Source organism: Paramacrobiotus metropolitanus, unplaced genomic scaffold, assembly GCF_019649055.1.
Source record: "Paramacrobiotus metropolitanus isolate TYO unplaced genomic scaffold, Prichtersi_v1.0 Parri_scaffold0000175, whole genome shotgun sequence".
Classification (NCBI taxonomy): Eukaryota; Metazoa; Tardigrada; class Eutardigrada; order Parachela; family Macrobiotidae; genus Paramacrobiotus; species Paramacrobiotus metropolitanus.
This window is the reverse complement of record NW_026570395.1, coordinates 113,398-129,370: the sequence shown is the minus strand read 5'-3', so window position 1 is coordinate 129,370 and position 15,973 is coordinate 113,398. Positions and strand designations below refer to the sequence as shown.

General features: G+C 40.9%; 1 protein-coding gene across 1 annotated transcript; it reads left to right on the top strand.

Annotated features, from left to right (window-relative positions):
• The first annotated feature begins 6,886 nt into the window (after positions 1 to 6,886).
• LOC129600402 (cytochrome P450 2F3-like) lies at positions 6,887 to 14,305 on the top strand. The gene is made up of 5 exons (XM_055498894.1): positions 6,887 to 7,136; positions 8,462 to 8,635; positions 10,580 to 11,159; positions 12,620 to 12,846; positions 13,980 to 14,305. Exons 1-5 carry the CDS (start codon positions 6,887 to 6,889, stop codon positions 14,303 to 14,305), a joined length of 1,557 nt encoding a protein of 518 aa, XP_055354869.1.
• Positions 14,306 to 15,973: the final 1,668 nt, after the last annotated feature.

Genomic DNA, 15,973 nt, shown 5'->3' with positions numbered 1-15,973 from the left:
ATGATGGCACTCATGGCAGTGACCTGGTAATTTGGTGCCAGATTGACTTCTGCTTTATTTCAGTCGGAGAGCACCAATTTTTAAGTGCTTTGTTATATGCGCTCTTTAAGCTTAGCTAAAAATTCCCGAATAATAATTGCAAACTTCGTTTAGTTATGGCTGGTTAAAGCTACAGTATCCAATCAACTGCTTATTCGCTCAGTTAGACCGCTTCAGCCTAGTACTCGTATCACCTGTAATTATCGGCTATCTGGTCTTCGTTGACATTTCAATAAATATGCTCGTATCGCGCGAGGTATCACGAAATTCGGTGGAGCTGACCATTTGAAAACTGGAATACGTTAAGCATTAAGCGTTCCGTATTTCTTCTCTTACTCCCAGCAGCCTTCGAACTTTTGTTAGTATTCGATTAGGGTTTTATTCCGCATTGTGGAGGCATTGGAAGATGCCTCCCGTGTTCCCCAGTTACTACATCGCAGAAGGGCACAGATGTGATGATTCCGGATGGATGCGAGTATCTGCGCGATTCCAGATCCAGAGGAGGCTGGCGTTGTCGGCGCACAAAAGGGCCAACCAAATACAGCGGAAGGCTGCGGTTACAAAATAATAAGGTCGTTCAGCAAGAACCACAACCACGGACCTGTGAACTGTTCCTTGGCCATCGCCCAGGCGATACCGATCGACGGAACCAATATTCCGAAGAAGAACATCGAAAACCTAAAGAAGAAACCGTGGATACAACTGTTACGGCCGCTGGTCGAGGAATTCAAAGCAAGTTTGCGGTCGGCGCTATCGCTGACGGCAATGAACCGCGTCGTAAGTGGGAACGCCCCGGCATCTGCAGATGCGCCTGCTGCTGGTGAGTGCTATCGTCGTCGTTTTCGTTGGTTCTTCTGTATTCGAACGATTTCAGTTTAACTGCGAATTTCATGACTCAGACTTTCATTAACTGAAAGGTACCAACGCGGAAATTGTTACCTCTTGCAGCCAACTACCTACATAAATTGATTGCTTGTACTGAATTTGAAATGGAGTGCCCAACATAACTTTTCCGAGTACTAATTCCCGATTCTTTAATGTCAATCAATTTTTTTGGACCTATCCGCTGCTGAATTAAACATGGATGCGTCAACAAACAGAAATCAAATCAAATCAAGCACAGATAAACGTTAATAGAAACAATGTAATCAATTTTTTTAAAAATAAGTCAAGGTCCGAGTTATTACTGAATTCCTGAATTTCAGTATAAATTTTTCGGAACAGTAAACTACTGAATGATACATCGACATGATAAAAAATAGAAATAAACACTAACTATAAGCAGCCTTGCGTGACCTGAAAAAGTTGACCTTTGGTAAGTTAAACGTTTGTTACGATGACCTTTACCAATGCTCAAGTCCCGGTTGCTGCAGCAACCAAATAACTCCAACTTCCTTGTTAATTTACAAATTTGATTTTAATCGTAATATGTTTTTTTGGGTTTTCAATTTATTGTACCATATTCTTGTTATCACCGCTCAGGTTTGTCAAGTGCTGAGTGCAATCGAGATTCAGGTAATAAACGAGCAATTTTTAGTCGCGTAACAGGATCTGCTATACCAGGAGTCTAAATGGTTACTATTCTCCTTGCGCAGGACACCAAGTGAAACCCACAGCCTCCCATATCGCAGAAGAGGTGCCTAATAAAGGCTTATAGGAAACGGCTACAATGGCTGCAACAGACACTCGGCACGTAGCCGGAACTTCAGCAGTACAGCATTCCGGAAGCCGTTCGGAAAGCGTGGAATCAATATTTTCGTACTCGCAGTCTGAGCCGCGGTCGGCACGGAACATGACACGCGGTGTGGAAAATGCAGCTAATAAAGCCGTCAAATTCTCTCCGCATTACGATGAAGCGAAATTTGGTATGCGCAGTTGTTTAAGTAAATACCACTGCAGTACTGTGCAGTAATTATAGTAAATGTAAAATATGATATGTATTTTTATCTTGCAGGGGACTATTGGTGCTTGTTCTTTTCAATTATGGGAAATTTAGTGTCCCCACGAACAGCTGCCGTTAACACGATGCACATGTTAGCGTGAAGCTGACTTGCCCCAAAACCGGTTTAATACAAAGTAGTAATCGTATTCAGTAGCTTGCTGGCTACAGCCGATTGCGCCATAACCGTGCTCACTCTCAAGAGCGCACCTCTGAATTTCCCGTAAGATAAAACAGGAAAACTAAAGGTCCCCTGCCTGCCTGCCAGGAACTTGTGCGCTTTTGCACTTTTGTTGATTATCAGGCACGTATAAGGTTTGTTCTGCTATCTGTATGCATGTAGAATTATGCCACTCAAAAATTATTACTTTTGTACGTCGTGTATGGACTTAGAGCCTAAAACTCTAATAGTATACGTATATGAGTTACATGACAGGTGTATTACACGTGTATTACCCGTTAATAATAATTTTATTCGAAGATACGGGAGCGCCCGTGTGACTAGTTTTCCAAATTATGTAATAAAAATGCTAGCAGTATATTTACACTTCGCCCGTATATGGCAGTTAGTGCTTATTTAGTGGAATCTCCATATGCATTTCGCTGTATATCGCCCTTGCCCTTGTCATGTGTAGTTCTGTACATTGCGGCAATGCTGGAAATGTTGTCTCCGGATCAGAAACAGCAGTACATGCGCGCCATTCGCAAGACGATGGTCCAGCTGGACTTGCAGGCGGTGGATGTGGAAGTCCAGATGCAGGAGCCAGGAATAGTGTAATCGTCAGGATCTTGCAAGTTTTTGTGGTCTTCACTCACACTTATTAGCGTTTTCCGTAGATTAGCCAGGGTAACATTTTAACCTTGTCGGAATCAGTAAACAAATGGGATTTTTATCTGCGCAGCTGGTTGGTGTTTTCGCTGCACATATAGCGGTCGCATTTTGTAAAGTTCGTGGCTTATCTGCATCTGTACTTTTATTTGCATGTGGTTTTAACAAAGCGATTGTTTTTGTATAATCTGTTTGTATAGATCTATCTATCTTTTATGTTTTTTTAAGCATGAGCAGCTTCCCGATAACTTTTATTACAATTCCGAACACGGTTCATTATGGCTTTTGGAGAACTTGATACATTTTGAGTTTGGGGAGCTTATGTCTGTCTGTTTGGGGAATTTTGAGTTTGTGTCCGAGTTTGGGGAGTTTATGTGTTCAGTACGACTAATGATACCTGCATTTGCTGCTAAGAACCTTTATCATTTTGGCTGGAAGTCTGGGACTAATCTGTTAAATTGCGTAATAAAGTGAACCGCCCTGATATATCTTGATAAATGTTAACTCATAGCTAAATATTCATAGCTCCTGAAAGGTGAAAAGCATTAGCACAATCTGTAAACGATCAAAACACGGTTAACAATCAATCCAGTTCTCGTTGAAATCTTTCGCTGAGCTCCGACTGCCGAGTACCCGGACTCATATACCATTATGCTGTACCCGAAAAAGTTCCAGTGTTCCCTTTAGGCATGGGTTCCCAGTTAACTTAACGAACATTACTTATTGTGTAGTTTATTGTGTGTAGCGTAAATGACTGCGGGAAATTTAATACACGATATGGCGGCACGGACCAGTAGGGAAAAAGATAAAACATCCTACACCGCCAAATCGCACCATGAGTCCGTGGCCATGAAGTGATCAAACAGAAAGCATTCGTTCCAAGAAGGGGTACACCGAACTTGAAGAGTGCTAAATCACATTGCTACTCTTGATCCGCGCTAGCTCCATCTCTGGGACAACTTATCTTCGCTCGCTATCTCATCTACTGTAGGTCTGTAGCTTTAATTTGCTACACTATTCTCCCTGCCTGACGGCTGTCTCCAATGGGTTGACCGCGGCGTCACCCCCATCGTAGATTGTAATTTTTTATGCCCTTTGCGGCAGAAACCGTTCCGCTGTATGGTTTCACAAAAAAACATGGTTGTTCAAACAGGCGCGCGATAACATATGCTGCTAACACAGTATTTATATTGGGTGATTAAGCGCCCTTGCTTTTTATAACTGCGCGACAGTTTGTTATAGCAGTTTCTGTTCGAATTTTATGTAGATCGACGATTGTTCGCGCATGTTTCATAAGCAGTCAGCAAACGCGTATACGGCATGCGATATCGCATCTCAGCTTGTATCTGAATATAGGGGGCAAAACCAGGCTTCTTCCACCGTTCACCTGTACTGCTGCCGTCAACCGACTGGACTTCGATGTTGTGGCTCAACATGGCGCTTATGTACCGCGCCAGATTTAACCATATGTAATGCCGTAACGCCATTCTCCAGGCGGGTGACGCCAGCAATACAGGGGATGCGTGGAAGACGCCTGGTCTTGCCCCTTATATACATTTAATCACTTGTAATAAGATGCATTGTATCGTGAACTTATTGTTAACTAGATAATTTACGTTACGGGAATTCATTTGCGTGATATCTACGTTTTCCTGTCTGTCTTCGTTAACGTACGTACTGTAAATCGCTAAAAATCGCCTCATGTACAGTCTGTAGATGTGTAACTTTTTTAACATATTTCTTAACCCGTTGACGGGCATTGGTGTCTGGAAACGACAAGAGGTTTTTGATTTTTTTCCCAGCGATCGGCAACAGTTATTCGTTGTCCCATAACGTATTAAGCAAAATGGGACCTTAAAACAGCAATAAAAACACAATTTGAACTTGTGTCTTAAGTTAATTAAGAACAATAGGTGCGCGAAAATCGCTAATTTTGAACTTTCTGACCTCTCGTAGGTCTTGCTGATTAACTAATTAGTGGATGAATAATTAAACCCGAGATAAATCAACAAGGTATAACTGGCAACCCTTTATTCAAAAATGTCTTACACAGAATCTAAAAGCTGAACCATAGATGACCACAGTCCCTCAAAAACGTGTGTCGTCTGCCAACACCATTGCCCATGAAGGGTTGTGAATACACGGGGGGGTGCACTTTCGACAGATTATTTTCATTACGTAAACAGAGTAAGTTACTGTCGGTTCGGACGCAAAACATGCGCCATGTGGTTTTGGTTGTCGAAAGCTGGCAGAAAATGGGGTTGCTGAACGGCACCCCGGGCGGTCGGAATGGTGGTCCTGATGCGTTAGTCCTGACTGTAATTTTACCGCCAGTGTACGTAGCACTGTAATTGGCTGCACAACCCTGCACTCTGCTGCTCTCTGCCTTCGATACGAGTACCGAATACCGCTTGGGCAAGCGAAGCAGCGCAGATTTAAAGAAACATGCGAATTTTCAGTTTTGACCAGTCTCGGGCGACTGCAAGCTGTAATGACCACCTTAGTGATGTTGACCTTTGCGATAGCTTTATGTAGGTTACATCCGGCCGATAATGTGTTAGAAAAGTGCGAATGACCACTAATATTTGGTTCGGCGCCAATCGCCTTTGCAGCTGGATTATACCCGCCGCTTTCCCCATTCCCACCACTGCGGCTATACCAGGAAACGTGCAAGTCCGAATGGTGCACGCAGTGTAAAGGCGGCTCGGCGTGTTTAAAAAATAAAATGCAGCAAGTGCAATGTTAAATTGCACAAAGGCTTCTTGAAGTGCCGTATGAGAGAGTGATGAAAGTTTGCAAAGGAATATTGTCAGCATCGCTTGTTTTCTATATTGTTTTGTATGTGTAGTAGTGGTCAAAATGCAAGGAAACGCTTTTTAGCAGTTTTTAAATTTTTACTGACCAGTGGTCAAATTGTTGACCACTTCTATACTCCTGTTTTAAAGTACTTTTTTTGAGCTATTTAATGAAACCTTTGTTTTAACTCTATCCCTATTAGACTAATTATTACAAAATTAGGCGTTTTTATGCTGTAGACCGTCCATGGGCATTGGCGTTGGCAAACGACATAGTCACCACCGCTGACCTATGGTCAGCACAAGCTCGCAAAAAATTCCCATTCTTAATTGAATTTTTTCATTGGGAAATCCCGATTTTCAATAGAAAACGCGCACTCCTTCGGGTACCGCCCGCTGGAGGGTTAAGTAAATACAGCCTTTTCTAATAAGACTTTGTTAAAAACTGTTCTAGAACCTGGCACAATTTCAGGATTGTAAAAAATAAGTGGAATAATGTACTATACGGCTTTCATACTGGAATTTAATTTATGTACGTATAACCGCAGAATAAGTAAGATACCAGTAAATTCAGCAATTTTTCTTCTGATTTGGCAAGAAGCGATGAACAGTCACAAGATCTACCGCTGCAGAAAATCCCAAAAAAGGGTAAGGCATGAAAAACATTGGCCTTAAAGCTACTTTCCATTGTACTTTACTATTAAAGCCGCAAGGATAAAAAACAAACCATCCTTAACCAATTGTCGGTAAATCATTAAATTTTAAAATTTTGTCAGTAACTGACAGATTTGGAGGCGCAGCACCGGTTTAGGCAGTCGCAGCGTCGGCATCCCCACTTCAATTGACGGCGCCGTACCCAAGTACATTTACCCGGCCGGCGCTCTATCAAATGCGGTAACCGTTTCCGCCGGCATCCGTGCCGTATGTACAGTGTACACCACGGCGCGTAAACTAATGGAAATTAATTACTGCAAGAATTTCTATTGCATTACCCGGAAAAACCACACGTGAATGTGTTTGTACAGCCGCTACCGTCCCTAAAACACGAAGGCGTGTTCTTTAGCTTTTCTTCTAACACCAGTGTGTACTGTACATTGGTGCTACACGGTAGCCTCGAGTAATCCACTAAACTGTCAGCTATGCACAAATAAAAATGACTAAAAACCGGTAAAAATCAGAAGTTTTTTGTTACACAAACCTATCGTTACGTTGGCGCTTAATATAATTAATTACGATTTTTTCTCCACTGACGATTTTAACCTTTTCTGACGGAATTATTTTACAATGCCGCTGCAAGTTGCCCTGTCTATGGCCTGCGTCACCGCCATTTCTGCATTCTTGGTTGGATTTTTTCACTTTTTGGACAGGTTATGTAAGACGCATAACTGGACACGGAAGGCGCGCCGTGGACTGCCGCCCGGACCACACGGCTGGCCGGTGTTGGGTAACATGCTGGTCATGTGTGGCGAGGCGGTACACGGGCGTCTGCAGGAATTAGGAAAGAGATTCCAGGGAATGTTTACGTTACGACTCGGTCCAAGGTAAAAATTAAAAAATGTTAACAATGTCTCGTAATACGAACATTTTCGCAGTATATAGTGAATGCACTTGTTGACAGCTTCCATAAAGGTCACCGCTCAGCATGTACATGATGTACTCGTATTAGTATGTTATAGCTATAGACTGATGGTTCAACGGACTAATTAACAGTTTTTTTTAAAAAGTAACTCGATTACAAATATTTTGCTTAAGTTATTATTTTTGCTTTTTTGTGTTATATTAATAAAATATTTATCATCTTAAGAGTCAATAAGATCAAGCTCGATTTCGTTCCACTGCACGCCAGGCCCCCCACGCATAGTCAACTTATGCAGTATTTGGTAACGGGGGACGTTATGAGAGATAACATACTCATTTACGATAAAATATTTTACTAGTTGGTGCATGTAATTGTTTCACGAATTTTCACGCTCGTGGTTTTTAAATTCATAATTTTCTGTCACAAAACACTAACCATTAGGTTTAGTTTTGAGATAGATTTAGTTATCATAATCTTATCAGCGGTTGCAGTGCTTTTAAACGTTTTATTTATAACGGTTAATTAAGTGATCTTTAGTCAATGAACAAGTTTTTGTAATAACACTTCACATCGGAACTGCAGTAATTAAGTTAAAATCTCTGATAAACTAAACAGTTAAGAAGAATATACTGAGACAGTACAGTTTCAACCTGATTGTACTCGTACAGTTTTTCTTCTTTCAGATTTAAGCTTACAAATACATTGTCATGATACTGGTAATATTATCATTCATATATCTTGGAATATTCGCAGGAAAACGCAGTTTAGAATTTCTTTATGAAATACTCTACATTTATTAAGTCATATTTATTATTATTTATTAAGTAATTTTAATGAAGTGTTATTAATTACTGTTTATTAAGTGATTTTAATGAAGTGTTTCCCGCAACGTTTTCTAATTATCTTGCGCTTTGTTAAGAGAAAAATACTTAGTGATATTAAACACTGTTATTTATCAATAGATACAGAAATTATAAGTGACGTTTCTGGAACAAAATAAAATGACTTAAGAAGTAATAAATGGTTTCCTATAGTTTTACAGATAACAGATTGTTTAAAATTTAAAATCAGTCAAGGCATTTCGAGTTGAAAACTGCATTAGTGGCAATTTACTCAAGCATAATTCGATATTTAGTTAAAGGCATCTTCACGAACCAGGTTGGATGACCTTAATGGATGACGCACATCTCTTGTGCGTATTGCATAATTTCAGTTTACAAAAATATTCCTAACAGAAAAAAGAAAAGTCGACAGTTTAGAATTATTATAAATTATTTTAGATTTTAAACACCTGTTTGTAATTTGCAGGAAGGTAATTATGTTGACATCCTATCAGCGTTTCCGCGAATTCCTCGTTGACCACGCATGGGAATTCGCGGGTCGGCCTCCGGAATTGCATTTTGATGGTGTTCCCGTCAAAGGTAACGTTTTTCTCTCCATTATTTGTCTGCAGTGACATCTGCAAGAAAACCCTGCTTCATTTAATTAGCTGCGCGTTGCCCGGCCCATGCAGTTACCGGGAACTCTGTAGTTCAACAGAAATGTTATGTTATGTTAGCCTAACAGTAACTACAAGGTATTTTGAAATTCTCGGAAAAACAGTTGCTACACCCACAGCAGTACGCTTTAGCAAGAACTGGTTTGCGTATTTACTTGCTGTTAGAAAACTGCCGATTGAGAGCGTTGTCAATAAGCCTGCAGTCACCCAAAAGTTTTCGCAATCGATAAACTGTCAGACGTCGCCTAAAAAGATTTTGCGCGCCGCTGTGGTTTTGGCAAGCGACAGTATCGGATCATAAACAGAGTTCGCACAAATTTTTTTTTCTCGAAATTCCCGGAACTGTTTTTAAGCCGTAATTTGCGTAGCACCGGTGCTCGATGTCGGAAAAAAATTTCCCTTTTGGTTTTTTATACCGCACAGAAACTTTTGCTTAGACTTTGTTGAAGAGAGATCTCTGTATGCTCCGTGCCAACTCATGGTCTAAGCTACGTGGTCATGACCTTTCAGTCAGCCATATATTGCCACCCACAATATTTCCAATGATTTATTGACCTTTCCGTGCTATACATACAGGATAAAAGGCTAGGATAAATAAATTCTTATTAGATTGGCAAGGCGTTTGGTTGAACATTTCATATACGCAGGTTTTGAAAGACCTCGGCAATCCCAACAGAAACTCCCGTACTACTTGATAATTATATATCAAACCATGTACTGAATATCAAGCCTTGTACAGAGTACTTTTACAATACATTCACTAAGACTTTACCCTCGAATTTTCAACATTATCGGAATTAGTTTCAAAATTTCAGAAGAACGGCAAAAACAATAAGGCTGGTTTAGAATCGTCTTTCGTATAACTTTGTAGTAGAAATCTTTCTGCAGAAAGATTTCGCGATTGATTAATCGACTATTGCGCATGCAGAACGTTCCCCGCTAATGTACAGAAAAAATTAATATAAAGTATTGTATCAGCTGTATGTATTTAAGTCACTTGGCTGCAAAATTTCATAAAGCTATATTAGTACAGATAGAAGTAAGCCAAGTTACAACAGTTGAGTTACGTTAGGTTAAGAAAGTGACGCGATACATGACCCGATACCATATTCAGGCACTAATGACGAAAACTTCCGTTTTCGCGCACTCCCAAATACTTTTTCACATCGTTTTATTACTGCATTCTGTAGTCAAATGATTCTCACGCAATGGTGTGAAAAGCTTTGCTCACACAAAATCCGATGGGGAAGTAACGGGTGAAACAAGATTTAAATTAGGTTTCCATCATGTTTTTCGAATTTTAAAATTCTTCTATAAATTAAATAAAACGCCAAAATTCCGGATTCGTGTCAAAACGATCTTGTGCGGAAATGTTGTTTTTGTGAAGAATTTGAAGGAGATCGCTCCACAATGAAACTTTTGGTGCACCTTTTGGCGTTTAAAACATTCAGAATCTCACTTCAAAATCTCTAGACTACTTCATTTTGCGTACTCCAAAACACATCTTGCATTGCTTGCGACATTTTATAGCCCGACTGTTTGTGTGCAGTATATGTACATATTTATAGGCATGAAACCATTTGTATCTGTAAGTACCTGCAACCGGTTGGAAAGTCACGGGTCAAGCGAGATTCCAAAACGTTTAAACGTAATCAGGTGCGCGCACCTGAAGTTTTCTTATGAACCGATAATCATTATGTAATGCCGATAGTACTTTGGAGTGTTAATAATAACAATAATATTATTATTGTAACCACCGGAAAAAAGTTTTTGAATTGCGCGAAAACGAAATTTTACGTAACTGCATATGTATTGGGTACTATGTACTGGTTCGCCTCGTGTACGTTAATATATCGAGTGCGGTACCCCATTTACCAACCTTTTCTCTCCCTCTCTGCAGGCATTGTCGCGGCGGGTATGGACGAGGACGCCCGCGCCATCCGCAAATTCACCCTGGTCACCCTGCGCTCGTTCGGTTTCGGCAAGACCTCCATGCAGGACACCATGTTACTGGAGACCACGAACCTTCTCGACGCGCTCCGCCAACACACCGGCCGTCCGCTCAACCCGCGCACCCCAATCGCCAACGCCTCGGCCAATGTCATCGCCGGGGTCCTCCTGGGCAAAACCTTCCCGCACGGGACCGACGGTTTCCGGGATCTCATGGATTCGCTCCTGCAGGGCGTCGAGGTTATGACCATTAAGGAGCAGAACTTGTATCTGCCCTTTTTGAAGCCGTTCTTAAAGAAAAAGTACCAGCAGCATTTGGGGCGTTTCCTGTATGGAATCGGTATCCTGGCGGATACAGTGAAGGAGCATGTCGGAATCCGGGTGTCCGGATTGCCGCGCGATTTCATTGACTGCTGGCTGCAGCACGCGGAGCAATCGGCGAAAGGGCCGTTCGATCAGCAGCATCTGACCAGTGTGGTCTTTGATATGTTCACCGGCGGATTTGAGACGACCTGCAGCACAATTCTATGGTGAGAGTTTTTTGTTGGTTCACCCGGTAGCTGGAAGCCATGTTAGTCTTGATAACTTTGCACCTACCATTTAACAAAATTTTTGCGACAATCTATAAAAAGGTAACTCAAAAAAGATTACTAAAACCTATGTACGGTAGAATGTAGATAGTAGTATTATATCGATGTTGCCGAAGCTCTTTGTATCTGTACCGTGTACATAATATTTATACAACACGTACAGTAAGTAAGTTTCCAGACACTCATAATCTTAATTATCATTGGGTCTTATTTGATTTCGTAAACTTCGTAAATTCCTAAAACTTTATAATTTTTGCCTGCAATTCAGTACACAGCGTCAGCCAGATAGCATTGCAATTTTTAACAGTTTTAGCACCCGCAGAGTGATGACTAACAACCAATCAAACTGGCGCTTGTATCATAGGACCGCATTGTGCTTGCCAAATAAACATCCGTAAGGTACGAGAGTGATTGACTGCAAATTTCAATCACCTGTTAAAGGGATTACAACAACAATATAATTATGGCCACTTGTGGAATAGTCAAGTTCTAAAAGTTTGTATGGTAATATCGCACTTGTATCTGTAGTGAGATCCTTCAGAATCTTTCCTTCGTCAAGTTAACGGTATTTGATATTTCCGCCATCACCTCACAGTAATTATTGATATCCCTATGTTCATTCAAATACACCGAGTTATGAGTTTTGTCAAAACAGTATTACCTAGTTTATTTATTAATCTGAACAAATAGATGAGCTAAAACGATATCTCGTTGGAAGATTTCATAATCCTCGAAAGCGGCCATGGCTGAAATCACACTGTATTAAATATATACGTTGGTTATGCAAGCTTTTTTTAGTTTTTTAAAAGTTTTATTAAAATAACGGCTAATGAACTTTGAAGAAAAGATAAACATGAAATAAGCTTGCTTCGATATCCGGACCAGTGAGGACTGCTTAACATTCCATCCTGATACACAATAAACAAACGCCATACCGCTGAATGCGGCAGCTGCAGAAAGGGAAGCCGGCTTAATTCTGTGCAAATATGGGTGAAGTATGAGACTTTGGGCCACCCCCACATGGTTAATAACTTTATTCCATTACGCTACGGCTGACGTAAGGATCGGCCAAAAAATTGGCCTTAAAAATCGCATAAGCTACTGCAGTTTTTTAACATCACAAAAGTCGTCAGAAACTGTAATTAGTTTTGATAAAAAATTTAGTAAATATCACTTACAAGTCACTATAGTAAATTTGTTGGCATAAAATAAATCACTCTTTCTTGAAACATAGGTAATATGCAGCTTTTTATCAGCATCCCATAGTCAGTGCTGTTCTAGCCCTCAACAAAGAGACTTTAGGTTGGTATATTTCTTATTTTCAAAATGCACATATTTTCTAATCTTTTCAAAATGCAATACACCAGCTGTGGCGATATTCTGTACTTCGGATATTGCAGGGTTATGTCCATGATGCTGCACCATCCGGACATTCAACTACGCATGCAGAAAGAGATCGACAATGTGGTCCGTGCCGATGAGCGGGTCACGCTGGAGCATCGGGATCAGCTGGTCTATACGGAAGCGGTTATTCTGGAGACCATGCGCAAGTATCCCCTATTGCCGTTCAGTGTCCCTCATGCCAGCACGATGGACACCAGTGTTGCCGGCTATCATATCCCTGAAGGTAAAATATCCTCCTAGCTGGTAATTACTAATTAAAAGTACAGTATGAGCGCAACCTCCGCTTGGGTAACTATGATAAAATATTTCTTTGGCTGGAACGCTATATAATAAGAAACGATGTAAAAGGGAAAGTGATGGGTGGACACGAAAGCAAAATCTGACGTGCGTAGGTATACACCACCTTTGCTATTAAGGAACGGGTTGACTTTTATACGATTCTCACAATCCTGCTCCAGTTTATCTGTATCTGGCGACAGAACGCCATAAGATGATGTAAAAAGTGTTTGAGAAAGCGCGAAAACAAAATCTAACGTGCACAAACATGAGTCCAGAACATATTTTTAACTCTATACGTAGAAATGAATGGAAGATTATAAAAATTCATTCGTTTATTAATTCATTCACAAAATGCGTTTTATGTAGTACAAGCCTGATTACATATTATTGAGTATTGAACATGTACTTAAAAGAACAGGGCGGCGTGCGCCAAGTTAGAATCCTGAACGATAGCCATTTAGCCACTGCACTACCATTATGTACAATCTGCAATGACAAACTGTGCTCCGACGCCAGATCGCTCCTTTATTGTCGCTTAGCCCTCATCCACACGGCAGTAACGGTAATTCTTATTCATTTTGGCATGCACCAGCCATGCCAGATCAAGATGCATGTAAGTTAATGTAACGTATAAACAATGTGGCGTGGAGCGCCGCGGAATGAAGGTTGATGTAACCATAAATTTGAATCTTCGTTGTACATGTATTTACGAATGCTCAATATCTAATCAGGCTTGTACAGTACTCGTATATTGTGCCGTAAGCATCTTGTACATGTATCTTTCAACTCAATTATGACTTACAAATTAAGTATTAATGTGATTTTGATAATAGTACCTGGAATAACTGCTGTAAAGGCGGGCCGCTTAATAAAATGAACTACCCGTTTGTGTACTTTCCTGTAAGGTCACACATACGTATTCTTAGCTCCAATGAGTGTGTAACAAAAATATTTTGAAAAAACAAAAGACAGTGTTTCACCTAAAGTGAGCGAATTGTTTTGCGATGTTGTATCTGGTCACCGCAAACACTGTACCGTTTGACCTTACCGGTAAGTTGTGACACATGTGTTTTTCAGGTACCCGCGTCATGGTCCATGTCTACTCCATCCACCACGACCCAGCCTTGTGGACTGACCCCGCGACCTTCCGACCGGAACGTTTCATCACGGCCAACCAGACATTGACCGTGCCGGAATTCTTCATTCCCTTTGGTGCTGGCCGCCGGTCTTGTATCGGCGAGCAGCTGGCCCGTAAGGAGCTCTTCTTATTCATCGCCAACATCCTCCATACCTTCCGCATCCGCCTCCCGGAAGCCGCCGCTCTGCCGTCCCTCCAGGGCAGCGCCGGTGTCGTCTTCTATCCACCGCCATTCGAAGTAGTCCTGGAAGAAAGAAGCGGCTGATTACTGTAAATGCACGTTGTATCAACGTGGTTAATGTGGCACAACAACATAGAAACCTTATAACAATTTTATTTGTTACGGCACCTTATTCTACAGAAATCTCTACTGCTTATTTATCCATCTGCAGAGTTTCGTACGTACTATAGTACGTCAATTAATTTTGCAAGCATTGTGCACAATGTGCAGTATTAGTTCCAGTAATATGATTTTAGTCTTTAGATTAAGACATAGTGTTTTTAGATTATTATTGGTATCGTAATCATGTTATCCGTTCTGTTTCAAATTCATCACACAAGAAAAAGCGCCCTACTATTGTGTACGAAGTCTGAACATTTGCTCGTTAGAACCACACCGGAAGTATGTAGCTCAAAATTTTAGCCAAATAAAATTATTAACATATTAAAAAATATAAAAGTTTCTTATTTCGCTGAGGAAGGCAGTTATCGACTCAGCTGTACAAACAATTAACAGGCTGAAATGATCTTACTGGTCGAAATCAGGATATGAATGCGCTTATTAATCACGGGCACAATCACAATAAATTGCAGTACTATAATTCGGCTATACTTGAAGTATTGATACTACCTAGCACCTACAAGTAATTCTACACGAGTTAGAAATACTTGTAACTTGTAAGTTGTACTGTGTATATAGATAGATATGCAGTACAGCAGCGTTATACAAGTACACAGTAACGGCACATAGATGTCAAAAAACTTAACAAACGGGCCTGCGGTAAAACTTCGGCAAATAGCGATGTGATCTTGTACAGACGCTTATGTTGTAGGCGTGACTTTCGGGAAATAGCACGTACTGCACGGATCTGAATTATTGTTAAGGAAAAAAGTTTAAAACATCAGGTCGATAGGAAGTCGGTATAAATCACGGTGCAACGTTATCATACAAAAATACAAAAAATAAGGGCAAAACTGAACGTGCTCCGCCGTTTCCGGCAACTGCTGATATCAGCCAGCTGGTGGTTTACGTTGCGGGTTGACAGTATTTTTTATAAAGGTAAGGTTGTATGGAACTGACGGTACACGTGGTATTAGCTGAACTGTGCTTACAGTTATTTACCTTTATACCTGTAATTTACTTGATGTACCTGCAATCTTGCGTTAGTAGCAGCGCTTTGCATAATTAATGCTGTCTATCCACAACGTAAACCACCAGCTGGCTGACATCTACGGTAGCCGAAAACGCTTGAACATGTTTAATTAGTCCTCTACAATGTCATAATATAAAATAACGTACGAGTACGTCTGCAAGAAACACACTTTCCGCTGTTTAATATTATAATATAGGGGCATTCAAGGGCTGTGGCAAAGCACTTCTTTTACTTGCTGCCGTCACCCGGCTGGAGTTTACGTTGTGGTTAAACATGGTGCTTATGTACCGCGCCTGATTTAATCATATGTACAGCCGAAACGTTACACTCCAGCCGCGTGACGGCAGCAAGTACAGGGCTTGTTTGCCTGCACCTTTGCACCTTATCTCGCATCTACGAATATTTCGCGCTCGGACGCTGCGACGAGCGATGGCATCATCGTTTGGATCACAGACTGTGTGCACTTTGAAATGAATACTGAATTTTTAGGACCTGTATCTTTGTACGAGTATCTAGAGGCTGCAGCGACTACTGACTGCGTATGTCTATAATTATATTCG

Coding starts and splice junctions, on each gene's coding strand:
- LOC129600402 (XM_055498894.1), top strand. CDS start 6,887: ATGCCGCTGCAAGTTGCCCTGTCTATGGCCTGCGTCACCGCCATTTCT. Junction 8,636..10,579: donor CTCCATTATTTGTCTGCAGT/GACATCTGCAAG, acceptor CCCTCTCTGCAG/GCATTGTCGCGGCGGGTATG. Junction 11,160..12,619: donor ACCTGCAGCACAATTCTATG/GTGAGAGTTTTT, acceptor CGGATATTGCAG/GGTTATGTCCATGATGCTGC.